Raw genomic sequence first — 21,257 nt, forward strand, 5'->3', positions numbered from 1 at the left:
GAGTTTTAATTAAAATGATATATTATTGGATAAATGTTCTGCTACTTGCTGTTATGAGAATACTCTCAAAGGCTTTTCGTCTCAGTTCACTGAAAACACAATAGGCTTTTTTTTAAATCACTTAAAAACCATCTGCCGCTTCATTTCTACCTTTCAATTATCAAAAGATTATCCGTTGACTTCCTTCCCATCATTAAAAAGCAACAAAATACCCTCGTTAGCTCTTTGTTAGAGAGAATCTTAGTGGGCTAAACAAAGTTATAACACATGAAGATAGTCAGGGTTGCATTTTAAATCAATAATTTTCTGGTACGAACTCTTGGGATATCCAATCTAACATTTACCACATAAGAATTCAATGGTTCACAGACATGAATGGGACCTTACTTCACAGAGTCATGCATCGTCTTACAAACATGCAGTAAAGCATTCAGGATGACAGGATCCTTGGTAGGCTCTTGCTGATGTCTAAAAAACATTTAAAGATAGAGGGCAAAAGCTACAAAGAGTACTGGAATGTTTTAGGACAATGAAAAAGCATAATGCCAGGCCAAAAAAAAAAAACCCAAAATCTCATATATTTATAAAAGGGGCATTTTTATATAATCTGCATAGATCAGTTCACTAGTTAAGGATGAGGTCTTGTTCTTTTTTGAGGGGGGAGGCAGGGTTCCAAGTGACAAGTAATTTATTACTTTACACATGCTGAAAATTTGAAAACACAGTAAGAATGCATTAAAAATTAGCCCCTTAAATATAATGTCAATATGTTCGGCAGTATCCTCAACATATTTTCTTTGTACATTAACTGCCAAGTAAAAGCACAATTTGGATGTACACAATAAAAAATAAAGACCAAATTATTGTAGCAAAGAGTGACATAAATTTAGAGTACTCATGTTTCTTCCTAATCATATAAAACACATATTTGGTAAATAAGGCACCAAACAATGGTGCAAATTCTGCCACAACCACCAAAAAAGGCATTCAATTTTGAGGACAGGACCTGTTCATAGGATAATCAAAATAATTACTTAAATGTTCTGGGCTTTGCAGGAGCATCTGGAGCTAACAGAAAATAATGAATTTAAGTTCACAATATGAATGGTGCTTCCAAGGTACTAAGGAGAGGCACTTCGTGTTTTAAAAACAAGTTAGTTCAGAACTATATAACTAATAATTATCCAAATGTGTTACCACTACTAATTGTTCCATTTGCTTCATATTTTAAAACTATCATAATGTGAAAACAGCAGGGCTATTAAAAATATTAACTTATTTTATCTTATAATAACTGAATATACAGAACATGTTATAAATGCAAAGAGATCTACAAAGTGAATACATTTTTATCATCAATACATTTGACTCAAGAATGCTTCCATACTTACTTAATAAAAGCTTCCATAATGCACTTGCAAACCTCCACTCGGACATTCTCTTTTTGGAACATATCCAGAAATGGCAAAAATTTCTCCTAAAAATAACCAAGCACATCTAATTAATATGGATTACTGGAAAGAAGTTGTAAAATATTTCTCTGAAAATTTTTTTTAAAAGGAGAGAGAAATTCCTATCTATCTACAGTGGCTCAAGGGTATTCTTGTCTGAAAGGAAAATCTATAAATCACTCTTTCCCAAATTGTGCTGAAGAGAATCCTAATGTTCTACTCAATGCAAATAAAGATTCTGTGTGGAAATTTAACTATTAATGACATTTTTCACTTTACAACAAGGGCTCTCAAATTTGTGTGTGTGTGACTAGCCCCCTTTGTCAGTCCAGTGAAGCCCTTTCTCTGAGGAATATTTTTAAATACATAAAGTACAGTATGTGGGATTAAAAAAGGAAATCAATATATTATGTTGATATACAGTTGTCAAAATATTTTTTAAAACAAGTTCACAGACCCCAGGTTAAGAACCCCTGTTCTAAAGTATTAAATATGAAATTATCTATGTCAAAAATACTTATTAGCACAGCAATTTACCACTATGAAAACAGGCTCTGCCTGTGCTGACTGGATCCTCTACAAACTGACATCACTCAATCACAACCAGGCCCTTAATGCTTGCTGCACGGCCATCCTTTTATTCTTTGATTCACTCTATCACACTCTCCACAGGGGCCATTCCATGACTTCTCTTCTCAAATTACCTTTATTGTGCTATCCCTTCTCCCTCCAAGCAGTAGACCTCACCTCCAACTTCACTGAGAAAAGAAGTGGCCATCAGTCACAAGGTCGCTCTTCTCCCCAATTCTATACCTCCCAACCTTTCAACACCACGTCCCAGTCCTTCCTCCATGGCTCCGGTACTCTGACAATGCTAATCCCTCTGCTAGTGCCCTGGAATCCACTCATTCTTGTCTCCTCCAGGATTCTGCCTGTCAAGCCTTCACATACTCATTCTCAGGCTCTCTTTCTCTATCTTTCCTTATCCACTAGCTCCTTTGCCATTGCCTAAAAACATTCTCCATCATTAAGAAACCTTCCCTTGACTCTGCCATGCCCTTAGGTCCGTATCACTATGTCCTGTCTTTTATTGTACAACTGCCAGAACAAGTCATCTATAGTCATCATCTCTTCTTCCTCTCCTCCCAGCTCACTTCTCATCCTCTAGGAAGGCTTCTTCTCTGGAACCAGTCATGAAACTGCTACAATTGTGAAATCCAATGGCCCTTTCTGTCCTTGGATTTCTTAACGTCACTGCATTCACTGACACTGCCAACAAGCTTTTCCTCTCTTCTCTTGGCTTTCATGATACTGCTCATCCTTGACTTTCCTCTTCCATCTCCGAGGTGGGATCACAGTCCGTGTCCTGTTCACTGTGTGAATGTACCCCAAGGCTCTGCGCTGGCCTTGCTAATTACACGGAACTCCCATGGGTTCATTTTATTGTTGCCACGGTTAATTGTTTTTCAGTCACATCCAATTCTTCATGACCCTCTTTAGGGTTTTTTTTGGCAAAGATACTAAAGTGGTTTGCTGCTTCCTTCTCCAGCTCATTTTGCAGATGAGGAACTAAGGCAAACAGGGTTAAGTGACTTGCCTAGGGTCACGCATGTCGTTAGTCTAAAGACAGATTTAATTTAGGAAGATGTCTTCCTGATTCCAGGCATGGCACCGTATCCACTGCGCCACTGGCTGCCCATGAGTTCACTGACCTTTATTTGGATGATTCTCAAACCTATATATCCAACCCTAATCTCTCCTTGGCTCTCAGATCCACAAACTAACTGCGTGCTGGGCATTTCCAACTACATATCCCACTGCATTTCAAACTCAACACGTATAAAAGAGATGTTAGCATCTTTCCCTTTCCATACATCTTTACCAATTCTACTCATGTTGTATTCAATGGAACAAAAGGAAGTAACATAAATACACCAACAGGGCCAATGACAAATTTAGGTTGTCTAATTTCACCTGGGTGCTCTTCTCACCAATGGCCATTTCAAACCACTCATTTCTTTTCCTCAAGCTTCTCATAGTGCCCTCTCCCCTACGCCTCTCAGCTGAGGCATTTACCTAATGTTTGAAAAGAAAACAAGACATTCACCACTGGCACCCTTTTCTCTCACCCTCATCATCCTCATTCTCATTCTCACCATCATTATCCATTTTTCCCTCCTCTCCTCCAGTCTCTGATGGAAAAGCAGCCCTTCTTTTTCCCAAGACCAATCCCTCTCCATGTGCTGTGGATCCCATCTTCTGCCATATCTTCCAGCAGACTACCCCTACTCACACACCCCAACATTCAACCTCTCCCTCTCTACTGGTGTCTTCTTTGACAACTACACATTCAAGGCTCTCCCCTTCTTAAAAAAGCCCTCCCCAGATGCCACCAACCCCACCACAGCACTAGCACAGAACAACTATTCACCAGGGTTTACACATTAGTTCTCTTCGACTCTTCACTCGCCAGGTCTTACTCGTTCTGCTTCCATAACATCGCTCACACCCAATTCCACTTCTCCGCTCATACTCCCTTAACCTGGCCTTCAATCCTGTTACCTGGGGAACTGCGATATCCTCTGAATGGACATCCTACTTCCAGTGTCTCTTCCCTCAAAGGACCAAAACAGCTTTCTTAAAGCACAGATCCAACCATGTCAGGTCCTTGCTTAAAAAGCTTCAAGGCTCCCTGTTACCTGAGATAACACACAAATGCCTATATTTAGATTTAAAGCCATGCACAATCTAGTTCTAGATGATTTCTATATCTCTCTTTTTGCACTGCACACTCCAGACAACTGTTCGTCTGCTACATAAGACAACCCACAGCTGTATACAAGTCGTCCTCCACTTTTGCCTCTTAGAGGCCCTCCCTGCCATCAAGGCACAGGCAAGCCACCACCTCTCAAGAACTCAAGAGCTTTCTGAATTCCTCAAATAATTAGTGCAGCCCACCAGAAACATTATTTTGTTTTTATTTCGCATAAACTTTCTAACAGTATACATTACACCTGCTCCAGCAGAATGCAAACTCCAGCTCCCTACATACAGCAGGTGCTTAATAAGTGGTTCTTGAATTTAATTGCTCTAATTTGGCCCCATGTTTCCAAGGAGGCTAACTCACAGCCCGGACCGGTATTTGTGCGTTTGGGCAATATTTTCAAGCCTCCAAAAGTTTTAAATGACCAAATTAGCTGGGGAAACGTTGGTCTCCATAAGCCTTCGAGGTTCTTTATGACTCTGTGATCATATGATAAACTTAGTGTGAATCCATTCTGATAATCCAAGACTGACTCCTTCTTCATTCCCAAGCCATTCTTCACACAGATCCATCTTGCTGATGAATAGGTCTAACTCTTTTCCAAAATCCTCAGGGATTCCCTATGATTGTCCAAGTTCCCTTGATTAGCATTGAAAGTCTTGTAGAATTAAGACCCTCTACCTTTCCAGCCTTACATAACGCTACTCACCCTTTGACATAGTAAAGCTAAGCAGAACTACTACATTTTATGGCACGCTTTGCATTTGCACAATACTACAATGTTCTTTCCCCCTGGCTCCAACATTACTTTTCCATCAGTCCTTTAAAACCCAACTCATATGCTCCCTCTTCTGGGAAAAAAAAAGTGCAACTGACCAAACATTAATAAACATTATGAATACACACACTCCAAACCTCTCAACGGTCCTATTTAAGTGGAGTTGTGTAACCTACAGGCTTGCATGGCTGGATTTCTTACTGAGCTCAGAGAAAAGGCATGGTGACAGAAAACAAGGGAGGGACCTTCAGGTCGAGTGAAGTCCCAAGGCATCCAGCCTCCCTGTGGTTCCCTCAACAATAGGAACAGAAATATAAAAAAAAATACTGAAAATTTCTAAGAAAATAAGAAAAGCCGTGATAAAATTTTTAAAAATGATGGAAGTGCAAGAGAAACAAGGGGCAAAAAGTATCAGGAAAAAAAACAAATACTGAAACAGCATCAAAAATTACACAGAAAACAGCACAAGAAATCCCGAAAGATATGCTCAGATAAATAATAAACCACTCAAGGAATAAAACTTATCAAAATTATAACAAGGAATAAAAGAATGAATTGAACAAGACTAAGAAATCTCAGGGGAAAATGATGGAAAAAGTAGAAAAGGTAGAAAAGTTTATAGGATTTAATTTCACTCAACTCAGAGGAAAGTTACTACAGTAGACTAAAGAATGCTAGATAACAGAAGAAATGGAAAAACAAGCTCAGAAAAAAGCTCAAGTGGAAAAAGGTTCGGAGGACAGGCAGAATAAAGGGACCAGTTTGGACAGCAGATCGAAGAGAAGAACGCCAGATTTACCAGTGTCCTGGAAGACATCGAAAAGGAAAAGAATTTGATGGCTACATTTCAGGAAATTATTCAATTTCACTTCCCTGGAGTGCTTTTTGAAATAAGAACAAGGCATGGGTGCCATGGGTGCTGTACTTTGGAGGCTGTAGCCTACAAGCAAACCCCATGCTTCTGTTATTGACACGTAAAATGTCTTTGTCATAGCACAACAACGTAACCGTGGTTGAACAGAAACCTCACATCAGCAATGAGAGCTGAAGTGCCCATTCTTTCTCCTTCAGTTATGAGACCTAGCATCAAATTGAACACAAAGCAGCGTTTGTTAAATGCTTGTTGATTAATGGATTCACTCCATATTCTAGGGTCAGAGTTCTTCGTCTTTGTGTTACTGACACAAAGTTGGTGGTGGTCTTGGTGAAATCGATGGAACTTTTTTGAGAAAGCTGTCATTTTTAAAAATTCATAATTAAGGCCTAAGAACTCTGATCAAGACAAGTGACAAACCACAACTCCAGAGGACGCAAGACGAAACATGCTATCCACCACCTCTAGATAGAATTACAATGGACTCGGAGTGCAGATTTAAAAGCATTTTTTGGACATGGCTAATGTAGGAATTTGTTTTACTTGACTACACATATTTGTAATGGTTTTGTTTTTCTTGCTTTCTCAATGGAGGGGGAGGAAGATAATTCAGAACTACAAATAAAATTCAATTTTTAAAAATCCGTAACTGAAGAAAAAGTTAAATTTTAGTTAAAGGTTTGTAAATATAAAGATAACTTTTTTCACTATCCAAGTTCACACACTGTGCCCCTTTCTTGAAATTTTTAAGAACCCCTGCCCTGGAGGACAGTTAACAGGTTAAAAATCCACACATTAGGGAAAATTCGTTTCAATGAGGGAATTCCCTAGAACAACCAAAGATCAACTGACTCAAAGAAACAACAGTTTGGGGAAAGGTCCTTTAGGAGTTGAGGGAGCATTTCTTCAAGAGTACGAGTTTAGGTCTGATGTCATGGTGAAATTCTAAGCAGAGAGGAAGCAGTATCAATCCACTAGATACCTCTAAGGAAAATGACACAAAAGAAAGAGGAAGATAAGCATAAAACAAAAGGAGGAAGAGATTGAAAACAAACTTTGCTCCTTCACCATTTTGCCTAGTGTCAGTCCTAATTAGGGAAATCCCAATAATGCAGCTTTCCAGCAGATAACATAAAAATTAGGGTTCATTTAGTCAACTATAACCAAAGTAAAGAAGAAAAAATGAAACTACTGTTTGGGAAACTAAGAAGATATTCTAGAGTTTCAAGACACTGCTAGATGGCATCCGTGTGCATACATTCATGAGCATGCACACATGCACACACAAATGCACACATACACGCACACACACATGATTTTAAATTCTCACTTACCACTGAGAAAAGAACTGAAAAATCGTGAAAGTAGGCGATAACTTTCTTAATTATTGAATGAAGCTAAAAAATAAAATGTACACATTTTATTTAATAGACACATATTATATATATAAAACATACACATATATGTATAAAACACACTTTAAATTTGGAAATAAAAAATCAGTTTGGGATATACAAGGATTCAGCTCAAGGAATCAGTTGTTTTGACTATGGTTTCTTCTTCTTTCAACCCTTATCACTGAAAATTCTTGTAAAATAAGCAATGAAAACATTAACATTTTATACTATAGGATGTTACAATGGTTCTCAGGATCAAAATTGTAAATAAGAATTCTGTTTGTATGAGACCATAGACCCAAAAGGCGGCAGAAAACTGGCCTGAATGTGGACTGATCCCAAGACATCTCTGGGAAGCTAATTTTAAAAAATAAATCTGAGCTTTATTTTTCTAATGTGGAGAACAGAGGGTGAGAGGAAGAGAAAATCAATTTTATCCACGGCGGGGAGGGGAACTTAAAATTTAAAATAAATAAATAAATCCTACATAGAAAGGAAAAGTACCACAACAAAACACTGTTATTTGGTTTGGCCTTTTTGACAGTGTAATGGACAATTATCTGAAACAAAAACAGTAACAATCCTTCAATGGGAATCAATCTCGAAGGTAAACTGTGTTAGTGTTCAGTCACTTCAGTCACGTTCAACTCTGTGATTTCATTTGGGATTTTCTTGGCAAAGATACTGCGGTGATTTGCCATTTCCTTCTCCAGCTCCTTTTCTAGATGAGGAAATCGAGACTGAGTGAAGTAAATTGGCCAGGGTCACACAGCTAGTAAGTATCTGGGACCAGCTCTAAACTCAGAAAGATGAGTCTTCCTAATTCCAAGCCCAGCACTCTATCCACTGCATCACCTAGCTGCCCCTCAAAGGTCATTTAGGACAGCCCATAACTGATCTACTCTCTATAGCTTCCATCCAGCCTCTTATTCATTCGAGTTCACAATCAATCTCAGACAACAAATTCTGGGCCATTATATCATTACGTAAACTAACTCTTGACCTACAAAAGTTTCCTAGTTCTGAATAAAACAGTAAGTCGTTTCATGATAACTGATATTTAATTCAGTTGCACAAGACGAAATTTAACAAAGCTGAAATAAGAGAAAACTCTGTTACCTGTGGATATGCATCTTCAAATGCCCGATCAGGAGTCATGTGTTTGATGACATCGGCTAAAACAGTATTGACCTCCCGTTTCTATTTGGGGAAAAATTAAACCCAAAACACTGTGAACAACAGTTTGTGAAAACTTTGCTTTTGAAAGGACACACATCTATGGAACCTATAACTCATTTCCTCCAAAATGTACTTCAAAGCTCAAATTTCGGAGAAGAAATACAAATCAGGTCACTATCTAAGATGAACTTCCTGCAAACAATCTGGAATCCATAACCATATCATATCCATAACCAAACAATATAGCTTCTCTCCCAGAAAACTAATTCTAATCCCACTTTAAATGATTCTGATGGATGTTGTGCCCATTTTCAGGAGTAATATAAAAAAAGACCCTATTCCTCTGCCTTACATTTAAAGCCCTTGACCATTGCACTCTAACCTGTCTTTCTAACTGATTTCACATTCCTCCTCCTCATACACTCCATGAACCAACCAGCCTCCCTGCTGCCCTCCCAATTCAACATTCCATCTCCTGTCTCCATGCAGGGAACAGGGTCTTCCTTGGGTTGGGTATATTTTCTTCCCTCACCCCCACCTCTTGGAATCCCTAATTTCATTCAAGTTTTGGCTTACGTGCCACCTTCTACAGAATGTCTAGCTTCATTCCTCCAGCTTCTGGAACTTCCCTCCAAAACTATTTGCTACCTACTTTATACACATTTCATGTTTGCATGAAAGCACTCATGCTGTTTTTCCCAGTAGAATATAAGCTTCCTGAAGGAAGGGACAAGATTTTCAGTTTTTTGCCAGGGCCCAGCACTAGGACATAGTAAGACGCTCAATAAATGCTTGTCGTTTTGAATTGTCATAAAGTACTACTTATGTTACATTACAATTCCATACAAAAAACAATGAACTCATCTACCTTTTTTTGTTACTATGGAAAAGCATGCATACCTCTTGGTAAAACAGGAAAAAAAAGGTTTTCACAAAATTTCAGAATAACAACATACCGTGAAATGCCTGCACGTGTATTCCACCCATACTTCAGCGCAATTAATATAGTCCTACAAGAAAATGTAAATTATTTTTATAACAAGCACTAGCTACAAACAGTGAGATTCAATTAATTTAATCAGTAGCAATATCCAATCAAGCATGAAGCCAACTTAGGTTTTCTGATACACAAAACAATTTAGAGTGACACAAGGACCGCTAGTTTATGATATATATTTTCCCCCATATGAACTCCTATGACTGTCAACCTACCCATTTCAGCACTTACATGATACCTCGTATTGCTGCCAGTTATCTTTTTATGTGAATGTCTTATTTCCCCCATTTATTTATAAGTAGGCAAAACGTGTATATGGCCTACTGCCAAATTCTATTTTTAGAAGCTTTTATAAAGGGATTTGATTTGTACACATACAAATACATGAATAGCTTTACAGTAATATTTGTTATCTAATACTTTTCAAGACATGATTCTACAAAACCCTAAATGTTTGGGTACTGTCCATTCTTTTCAATAATGAAAGCCTTGATAAAATGTATTTTTTAAAAGAAATTCTTAAAAACATGAACATCTCAGAACATAATTTGGAATTTGGTGCTTTCATTATATGGAACAGATGTGCATCTTGTCGAGAATTGGATGAATCTTCCTCTTAGTCATTGTAGAGAAATCCACATATCTCTGTGATGTATTTAAAATGTGAGAGGAGGCTCTCATACTTTGAGAAGCAGTTTGTGTCACTGGATTTTTGCTCTAAAAGAAGCTCACAGGGCTTAATAAAGAAACTAACTGGAAATCTCAACTCTCCTCTGGGAAGAAGAACTGAACTTAGTAAAGCTGCTTACAAGGAAATGTATGATTAGAAAGACAGTCACAAGAAAACGTGGCATGTAACTTGACACATCTTTCTTTTCTTTCTTTTTTTTTTTAACAGTGGAAGAGAAAGGAAACGCTAAAGAAAAAGGTTTTTAATCTTGATTTTTAAAAAATGAGTAGAGAATATTATATTCCAGGAAATAACTGGAAATGTTAAAAAGACAAATAAACACCTTCTCTCTGATAAGCAGGTAGTTGAAGATTTGTTCTAAAAAGTTGGGAAGCACAGAAATAAAGGCTTAAAATGCAAAGGTCTAATTGAGATAAAAGGCTGGAGGAAGCTGCCAATATGGGACATTGGATGCCACAGCTGTCCCAAAGCCCTAGAGAGCCAGAACCACATACATACCCAGGACTGCTTCTGGCTAAATAAAAAGGAAAATTCAATGAATGTTGTTTTCCTCTACCAGAGACAGAACCAGAACTACAGAGGGGTTTTTAATAGCTGAAGTTTGACAAGAAAAGTACTAAATTATGTGCCAAAGTGTTAAAATTTCTTTAATTTCTTTTTAAAAATATATCTTATTTATGACTTCTGTCTTTACACCATAGTAATTTCCCACACACACACTAAATACTTAACCCCCCCTTGTAACAAAGAAAAACATTTAAGTAAAAATATTCTATGCCGTTTGTCTGAAAATGTATACGATATCTTCCCCTAAAAGCCCCTCAATCCGCCTTAAGGCAAAAGGTGTATTTCATTATCTCTTCTCAGGTAACTTTACTGCTTTTTCTATTACTCAGAATTCAACCTCCTTTACGTACTATTCCCATTTACATATATTGTTCTCTTAGTTCCACCTATTTTGACTTGTATCTGTTCATACAAATCTTCCCAGATTTCTCTCAATTTCTCACTTTCAACATTTCTTCTGTATAATAAATTCCATTATAATAATATACCACAGAATTTTTAGCCATTTTCCTATCAGGGGTACCCACTTATTTTCCAGCTTTTTGCTACCACAAAGAGTGCTGCTACAAATATTTGGGCACATATTTAGACCACAGTTTCTGTCTGACTTCCTTGGGGTATATTTCCAATAGCAGAATTTCTGGGTCAAAGAAGATGGAGAGTTTAGTTACTTTTATTCCATAATTTCAATTTTAAATCTATACCAAGTGCACCCATTTCATAGCCCACCAAGAGGGCAGCAATGTGTGTGTCTACCCATGGCCCCTCTGACACCGTTTTTGTCTTTTTTTTTCATCTTTGACAATTTACATGGAGGGAAGTAAAACCTCAGAGTTGTCTTAATTCACATTTCTTTTATTATGAATGATTTGGAGAATGTTTTTTCAAGGTCATTAGGAAAGCCTGGGTGGTGGTCCTCTGATCCTTTCACCACCTTGTGACCACTGGTGCAGGGAGTGCACTGAAAAAGAAAGACAGCTTCAGGCTCATTCTCTTCCTCCAGGTGGCATCATATAACTCTGAGACTTCCTATGAGGGATAAGACAGGGGTGGCCTTCTCCACCCTGGCATCATGGCAACTGTTCCCCACAATGCAGTAAACCGAGGGCTCAACTAAGTGAGCTAAGCTTGGACCCTCTGAGCCCCTGGCTGCTTTTTCAGCCTTGTGTTTTCTTCCTTAAGTATATGTGAGCACACAGTAATCCTAAGATAGCCATGTCCAGCCTTAAAGGCAATCTTGTAAGTCTGAGAGGTCAGAGTTCCTAGGATCCTCATCTAGTGCTCGATGGACTACGGGAGGTATCCCCCACATTCACTATAGTATTTCTCGAAGAGGAAGACAACCATTGACCTGGCCTGGTTCACCAGAAGACATGGACCTGGAGAAAAATGTTTGAACAGTACTGAAGCTAAGGTAAAATGTAAAATGCCTGTTCACTTGTCCTACAAACAGTGTCATATCTTAATATTTTAAATATCAGTCTCCTGGGAAAGCTAAACAGTTTAAATTTTTATGCCAATGTGCACTGTGGGTCTTAAGTTCATCAAGCATTACCTCTGCGTAGAGAAGATAAATGGTTGTCCTATACCTGATCTACGCTGTAAATTTAAGTACCTTTCTACTCCTCACTTTGGGGAGTCTCTAGAAATGAGCCAAAACCTAAGGTTTGAGTAATTTTCCCCAGAGTGCCACTGTGGAGTGGCAAAGATACAAACTGTGCAACGAAATGAGCCTAACCCTTTTTGTAGATGGTCAGGCTCCCCAAAGACTAAACCTGTGCATGGGTTCAGAGCTGAAAGAGGTCTTGTAATGAAGATGGAAAGGACTCCTGGGCCCAACAGCTGGAGTAAAGTGTCTTTGTAAAAATCCAACAACATAAATCCAAAAAGAACAAATTTTAATACTGTGTAATTACATCTAACCAAGTTTGGCCTCAAAGAGATGAGAAAATGCCTCTCTTCTTTGCACAGGTTGGGGGATATGACTATAGAATATAGTTTTACTGTCAGACTCCACTGGTGTACTGAACTGTTTTTTCCCCTTTATTTTTTATTCCTTGTTATAGGAGATGGATAGGAGAAAGGGAAAGGGAAATAAAGGTGATGTAAAACACAAGGAAGGAAAGAAAAGATGGAAGAAGAGGGAGGAAAAGAAGAAAGGAGGGAAGGAGGAAGAGAAAAGGGAGAGAAAGACGAATTGTATCTTTTCATCACTTATTTATTAAGAAATTAATCTGTGTTAAATATTTGTGTGAATTTCTTATATATTTTATATGTCAGACTTCCTGTGACACAAATACTTTTCCCTCTCTACTATTTTTCATCCAACTCTGTTCTCATTAATTTTTGTTATAAAAAAGCTCTTTACCTTGGTAGTCAAAATCGTCTACTTTATTTTGTGATACCCTCCTTTATCACTTGTTTGCTTAAAAATTCTCTCTCACTTGGCAGGATAGTACAACCCTATAATCCCACCTACTAAGGATGCTGAGGCTGGCAAATCTCATGAGCTAGGAAGTTCTGAACTGCAGCAGCCTAAGTCAATCAGTCCACACTAAGTCTAACACCAATAAGGCGAGCCCCAGAGGCTCACCAGGTTGCTTAAGGAGGCAGCCCAAGTCAGAAATGGAACAGGTCAAAGCTCCAATGCCATTCAGTAGTGGAATCTGGCCTGCACTTCTGGCCTGGATGAAATAGGGAAACCCAGTCTTAAAAAAAACAAAAGTCCTCTTAACCAGCAGTACCAGATCTCATTCTCATCTAATTTTTTAAAGAAAATTTTTATCTATATTATAGAATTCTGAAAATATGTTATATAAATTACAGTTATCAGTAATTTCATATATATATTATATACATATATATACACTTATTACTTTAATAAATGTTTATAGAAAAGTGCAACTGACTATATTGTATACTAATTTATGTTCAGTTACCCACAGGTAGGGAAAGCCTAGCCAGATGGTCCATAAACTCTTAATCTACAGACTGCCATTCACCTAATGGCAGCCATGTAAATTGTAGGGTCAGTGCATAGGAAGAAATAAATATCTTGAAATCTAAACAGCTAAGATTAGCTAACCCAAAAGCATAAAGTAAAAATGAACATCACATATACTCTTCTAGAAATCAATATCAATCTGCCTGTTGTAATGATTCCTTAATTTGAAGTCAGAATTCAGAGATTTTTCTTTCTTTATGTAGGGGCTGGGAAACTGAAATTCCCTGCTGAAAATGGTTTGAACCTGTTTCTATTTGATCTAAATAGCCACTTTCATGTTGGCTTTTTAAAAATTAGTAAACAAAAAAAACGGGTTTTGAAATACTGAAGTTCTTTAAAGCCTTTAATCATACATATTCTTATATTTTTAGTGCTTTCATGGCCTTACAGCATAGCGCATAGGCACAAATCAAATAAACACGTACATATATAATACACCTGCACAATAAACTCAAGAATAATTAAAGGTTTGCATTCTACTAAAAACAGAAGTACGAATAACTTAATGATTAGATCTTTTCATGAAAAAAGTGTACATATGCTGTAGAACGTGGTTAAAAGCAGATGTGATGTCCTGGTCAGTAACCCACCTGTGGATTCTTCAATTTAGTGATAACTTTCCAGGCTTCATTCAATATCTGAAGTCGATCACTCTCAGGGGGATCTGCCAAGGCTAAATTTAATCCCAATGAGCGAAAAAGGAGATGCTGAGGAAACACCAAATCATCCTGTTACTTTTGGTGGATAGTGTGACATAATGGAAGAAATACTGGCTTAGGAGTCAGATGACCTAAGCTCAAATCCCAGCTCTGCTACTCACTTCCTATGAGACCTTAGGAAGTCACCCTCTCTGGACCTGTTTTCTGACCAGTATAAATAAGGAACTAGATGCCAGGGGTCACCTTTCCCCTCTAAATCCTGATTTTTAATCAGACAGGTAAGGTTTTTAAAATAGAAGTAATAAAATTAATAATTAAATAAATTAAATATAAATTATATTAAATAAAATCAAACTCCCAAGTTTTGTTTTGCATGTCCATTTCTAAATCTCTGCCATAGAATCACATGGGTTAAACTGTGAGAAACAAAAAAAAGTCAGCGTCCTATTTCCTTCTGCTTTATTAGACAAAATATTCTACCGGATAGTCTTTCAGAATTACTCCCTGGTAGGACGTTTTTAAAAAATCTAGGACCAAAGTCTATTAAAACTATTCCATGGAGAGTTATTCCAGAAAATTTAGGACTAGAACGCCTGACGTACAGCGGTCACATGGGGCACAGCAATCTCACTCTCCAAATCATCTTTCATCTTCTTCACAGAAATAGACGCTACATTTGTATTCTTCTTGGACTACATTGCCTAAAACACCCGATTCCCTCCCTTGTGAGCTATCAACTAAACACTGCTTATCTATGCTCTCACCGAACATTAAGTCAAAAGCCTACCTTGGGGAATCCAGACTCATCACACTCTTTAATCATGCCAATAAAATCCATAGACCTCGTAGCAATAAACTCAGCTCTGAATGCTGACATCACAGAATTCAATAGCAAAGCACTGCAAGAAACATTACACCAATCAACATTGCTTCCCATCAATGAAAGCCATTTTAATTTACAAATTACAGAGCTTTACTAGATAACTGACAGCAATTTAATGAAAGCCTAAAAAAAAACAACTTAGGAGAAAAACATGCTGTCAGAGGGTCAGTATGCAAATAAAAAAAAGTCTAGTGACAACACTGCCCAAAGCTTGGGGAAAAAAGGCAATTTATTCTCTATATAATATTCAAGATAAGACACAAGTAAACATTACACTAATTTCCATTTCCAATTTCTATTTACTTTACCGTATTGCTGCTAAAAAATAAGATATCTGATTTCTACATATGTAAATAACCAAATAAATCCATGGTGACAAGGAAACTAAATTAATAAATATCTAATAATTTCCCCCACCCCCGTCCCCCACTGGCATATTAGATCCTTCCCATGATGCCAATCAACACATTTCCAAACTTACAAAAATTTTAATCAAAATTATGAAGTACATGGGAGTAAATCTTTCCCTTGAGAGCACCCTATATTCATAGTAGAAATTATCAAAACAATATTATTGAAACGAAAGCAACAAACAATCATACACACAATACATAAAACTGTATACAATAAATTGGTTAGCTTACAAACAGTATTTTTCGTCAAAGTCTTCCTTTGGCCATGACTTCAAACTACCATGTGAACTTGTGTCATTAATTAACTTCCCTCTGCTTCAGTTTATAAAGTAGTAATATTATTTACACGCTTTTCAAAGATTTCAGAGAAATAAAGGTTTCAAAGAGCTATATGACCATGACCCTCAGTCATATTTACTGGCAGCAACAGCAGATTCTGTTTCAGGACTGGCAGAGAAAAAGAACAGGAGTCCCATTTACATTTATTTTGATATCTCCTCACTCTGATGAAAGAAAGCATGGCATGGTGGATAGAGTTAGCCGCAAAGCCAGCAATACCTGGATTCAAATCCCACCTCTGAAACATACAAGCTCTGTGGTTCTGGGCAACTCACTTAATATCTCTGTGCTCTACAGAGCTTTCTAAGACTCTAAGTTGTAGAGAAGGTGCTAGCCTGCATTGATGGAGGGAATTCCCTCATCTGGGACCTATACTAATGAAAATCACCGGCAGTCTCAATCCCTTTCCCTGGTCTAATCTAGAGCGCTTACTGTTTTTAGACCACACAGTCTGGCATTTAATCTTATACTGTATTATATACTATTTTTTGTTTAACAAGTTTAACCCTTGTGTCCTCAACCGGACAGTCAGCTCCTGGAGGTCAAGGCTCATGTCTAACACTTCTCTCATCTTCCCAACAGCATCTAGCAGCAGGATAGCGGGTGCTCACTGAATGACTATTGAACTAGACTGTACAGCTACGTAAAACTGAGCAAAAGGCTTTTCTATCAGATATCAAATAACCAAAACACAAGACAGAGTGTAGGAGACATACTTTCTTATTCCCTCTACTGGCCATGAAAAAGCAGTTGCCTCTATGCGTCTCTCTTGATCAAGTAGGAAGAAAAGGCTAAGTTTCTGAATTGATGATTTCCCTTTCCAGCTAAGTTAAGTAAGAATGATTGCTTATTCTCTCTAAATTAGCAATGAGGAAAAAAAGAAATAAAGTCTGATATCTTCCAAGGACAACCAAAAAACTGTTAATGGTTTGGAAAATTGCTTCTGGTGGACCAGATGAAAGAGTTTAAACGGCCCTTCCATGAGCATGTGCACAAACAGGCCTGACTGTCTCAGAACAAAAGATTCAGTCTTCAATTTATGCTCTAGGAATGACAGAATACTTACTTGTTCCCTAGTTTCTTACACCTTTCCATCATCTCAGTAAGCAGAACCTAGGTGAATATTTAATAAAAGTTTAGAGGAGAGTTAGCCAAATGCACCATTCTTTACAGTAAAGTCCTAGTGTAATTAAACCACGAAATCCTAAGTCTCTTTTTCAGAAAAATAATTACTTCACTTCTCTCATTTGATGCTTCCTCTTTTCCCACCCCAGCCCTCCCAATGACCTTCTCCCACAATTCTCCCCATCACCTTAAACGAAGGGGAAAATTAACTGGATGCCAATTCCACATAGCACTCAGTGGGAAAACTTCTTCTGTGTACACTTTGATAATTAATGGTTTTGAAGTGTGCCTAACTCACAGGAGACCCCTAACAAATACCTGTTGATTACTAAATAATTGAAGAAGCTCTTAAGACAATCGACCTCAAAACAGTCACTTTAAAAAAAAAAAAGAGAAAGGAAAGCATCTTCTAAGGGAAAGGTCTAAGGGAAGCCACCAGGTGAACGGAAAAAAATCTTGAATGGTGTTGCCAAGACTCACCCTAGGCAAATATGAAGTAAGCAAAGTTGTCTATAATGATGTCCTACCTCTCCTACAAATACTCAATAGATATTTATTGAACTAGATTGAAAAGGAGTACATATCTTTATATAAGTCATAGATCAAAAGGTTTACCTCCTTCCTAGTATAACTCCCTAAATCCTGTTTCAGCTGACTCTTAAATAACACCAAATAATCTGGTCTTATCTGGGATTAACTAAGGCTAAGGCTCTAAAACAGGGGTGGGGAATTTGTGGCCTCAGGACCACAAAGGGCCTGCTAGGTCCATGAGTGCAGTCTTTTGACTGAGTCCAAGTTTTACAGAACAAATCCTTTTATTAAGGGGATTTATTCCGTGAAGTTTGGATTCAGTCAAAGGGCCATACTTGAGGACCCAGAGGGCCACATGTGGCCTCAAGGCTGCAGGTTCCCCACCCCTGCTCTAAAATGTGACTTCTAGACTTCTGGGAGCCAAGATGCAGGAGTAAGCAGTAAGTCTCTCTCATCCTCCCTTATTGACCTTGCAAAACCCAAAAAATACCACCCCAGGAAAAATCCTGGAACAGAGGAGCCAGCAGAAAGACGAGGTGCTTTTAGCTTTTAGTCTTTTAGCTCGTGAGGTCAGGGGGATTAACAGGAAAGGTCCCCCTTGCTGTGGCTGAAGAAGACCTGTACAGAACAGGAGGCGTCCTGGCAAGCCAGCAGCAAGCCTCACCTCAGGGGCAGTGGGAGATCCTGAGCCCCAGGATGGTGTAGCAGAAAATCGCCAACACCAGGCCTCCACCCTCCCCTCCAGGTGCCTTGGCACAGTCAGCGGAACCAGCAGACACCAGTGCAGAGAACCACTTCTGCCAGTGGATGGGTGTCCACCAGTGGCTGACCCTACCCATGCTCTGGTGCAGCCTGGGGTGAGGAGACGACCTCCAGTGGCCAGACCACCCCCCACCCCTAAACTCCACCCTGTGAACTTCAGTATAATTCTGGGGAAACCCACTGTGCCCCAGAAACACAGATCAACTTTAAACTGTGACTTCTACTAGAAGTATCTGAATTTGAATCAAGCACTCCAGAAGGTACCAACTAGCTTCTGGGGAGCTCCGATTAGGAATGGAAGGTAGTATCCAGTAAGTTTCTTTGCTGTCCCATAAGAGGAAGTGAATAAATGAAGACTTGGCACACCACTTCTAAATGGGCATACTGGACAATTCAAATCATTTTGGCCACAAAGAGAAGATGCTTTCCAAATTCTGAATAAGATGTGGATGTATTTAGAATATATCCCACTAAAGGGTTGTGAAAGCATTTGAATTCTTTCTGGAAATACAAATATTTCTAAGTATAAATGTAGCCAAAAAGCTATGTCTGGATCATAGGCATATTTGCCAAAAGTTTTTCATCTGAAAAGATGATAAAGTTAATTGTCTTTGGCAAAAACAAGACGAATACTAGCTTAATACAGACTATAATTTAAGGAAGTCTTTTGGCAGTGATAAGCAACTGCAAAACTTGCACTTTGGCTAATTTGTCCTATATACTACATATGTGGATAGGCTCAGAAGGGGCATAAAGCATGTGAAAACAAACCCCAAAATATGAGGGGTGAGGGTAGTTATTGCCACTGTCTTGTAACATTTCATTGTGAACTTTAACTTCCTAAATATTGTACATAATGTTAATAGACTTGTAGTGACCCTTTACAATACCTTCACAAATATGACTTCATGAAAAATAAATTTAACAAGTAAGATAATGTCACTTATATCTCTGCAGCTGAGACAAAGAGGTTAAGGGCAAAGTCATACAATAACCTAAAGACAAGAGACAGTGTCATTTCTACGAATCTAGAGTTAATGCATCAAGAATTTCACAAAATTTGGTATTTTCAACATAAATTATAAACACAGTATGTAAAATGATGACTCTTAATTTCTTATATTTCACTTTTACTAGTAAGTTTCTTGTCTTATTTTTTAAAGCACAAAGAACTGTGGGCCTAAGAGAAAAATAAAAGTTATGTATGCGGTAACAATCCAAGCTAATTCTTTGTCAAAAATATGCTTTGATTTGCTTTTACATGAATTTAAAAATCAAATTTACAACATGACTTCAACATAACAGATTCCATTGGTCAATTCACTAAAGTTCTTATCTCTTCAAGACTGGGCAGACACATCTAAAGAAGGAAAAAGATTTCATGAATTAAATCTTTTGGTATCAGAGTTAACTTTACAAAGACCTTGAAATCAATCTAGAATTGTTCTCTGTCCTTTGTTCCATATATTGCCCAATTTTCCTAAGAAATGTCTTTATTTGTTTCCAACAACAATACCTCAAGTCCTTGTCACTGCACACCTACATTGCTACTCCAGCTTTTTTCTGAATGGATGAGTAGGCTTTTTTCTTTCTACTACATCTGCCATATTATTATAAGATTAATATTCTTTTCTATATATCTCCATACCTTCCTCAAAAATCTCTAATGACTACCTGTTCCCAACCACACCAGGTCTGAGCTTCTCTTCCCAGCTCTTCATGTCTTAGCTCCACTCTCTCGACAAAGGCTTATTTCCCATTAATCCTCAATATATACCCTTATGTTTAGTTAGGTCGGTCTCCTCGATGTTTTACAAATAAAAAGGCCAGGCTCACTCCTCAAACTGTACTCTTCACATACTGTTTATGAACCTTGACACAGAACAACCTCCACTTATTTAAATCCAGGCTGTCCTTAAAGGCACAAATAAAATCCTACCTCCTCCATGAGGAGTGTCTTGCCTGTTCCCTCTCATGCCCATGAACATATGCTATCATGTCATCATTACTGTTTTATTTTTTATTGCTTCTCTCCATCTAGATGGTAAGCTTCTTGACGTAGGGAATCACTTCACATACTGATTTTCTATCCCTCCATAGCATCTAGCATGATGTCAAGCAGAAAGCAGGTATGCAAATGCCTGCTACTAATAAACAAAAACCTCCCAATTAGCTAAAAAACACATTTAATGAAAAAGTTTTATTATTTAATTTACATAAGTATACATGTACAATTATATATGAGTATATATAATTATTTAATCTATAATTATAAATTAATATAACAAAAAATATTGACCTTAGAGTTGTAAAGGACTTTGCAAAGTTCAGTTAACCTCACTAAGCCTCAATTTCTTCATTGGTAAAATGGGGATAATATCTATAGTAGCTATCTTGCAGGGCTATCATGAGGATCAAATAAGTTAAGATATACAAAGTGTTCAGAGGGTTGGATAAATGTCAGCTATTATTCCCAAAATACTGTGTGTGCACAAATAGGTTTGGGTTGGTTTTTTTTTTTCTGTATAATTAATTCTATTTTAAATAGAAGAATTGGGGAACCTTTCATGAAGCCAGAACAAATGTTTCATCATGTGAATAATTCCCTCCTGGTTTATTTGTTTTATAAATTCAAATCTGGGGGATCATATTTTTCTTCAAGCGGAGGCATATCTACATTATTTAGATATACTCAGCTTTAACTTGAGCTACTTCTCCTTTTCGGCATTAAATTAAATTCAATAAATATTTATTAAGTGCCTGCTATGTACACAGTACTGTGCTAAGTCGGAAGACCCAGAGGCAAAAAATAGGCCCTGTCTTTAAGCCAGCAAGGTGGCATA

At 37.7% G+C, this 21,257-nt stretch overlaps 1 protein-coding gene across 1 annotated transcript in view; it reads right to left on the bottom strand.

Annotated features, from left to right (window-relative positions):
* VPS35L (VPS35 endosomal protein sorting factor like) overlaps positions 1-21,257 on the bottom strand; it is a 122,017-nt gene that overhangs the window by 57,010 nt on the left and 43,750 nt on the right. Inside the window, exons 15-22 of the mRNA XM_036741682.1 lie at positions 17,063-17,109; positions 15,149-15,260; positions 14,293-14,409; positions 9,400-9,453; positions 8,384-8,464; positions 7,202-7,264; positions 1,392-1,477; positions 388-468 (exon numbers count right to left, since the gene is read on the bottom strand). Of these exons, the coding sequence (XP_036597577.1) occupies positions 388-468; positions 1,392-1,477; positions 7,202-7,264; positions 8,384-8,464; positions 9,400-9,453; positions 14,293-14,409; positions 15,149-15,260; positions 17,063-17,109 (641 nt within the window). The remainder of the gene's footprint in view (positions 1-387; positions 469-1,391; positions 1,478-7,201; positions 7,265-8,383; positions 8,465-9,399; positions 9,454-14,292; positions 14,410-15,148; positions 15,261-17,062; positions 17,110-21,257) is intronic.

The sequence above is a fragment of the Trichosurus vulpecula genome, chromosome 1 (assembly GCF_011100635.1).
Source record: "Trichosurus vulpecula isolate mTriVul1 chromosome 1, mTriVul1.pri, whole genome shotgun sequence".
In the NCBI taxonomy this organism is placed as follows: Eukaryota; Metazoa; Chordata; class Mammalia; order Diprotodontia; family Phalangeridae; genus Trichosurus; species Trichosurus vulpecula.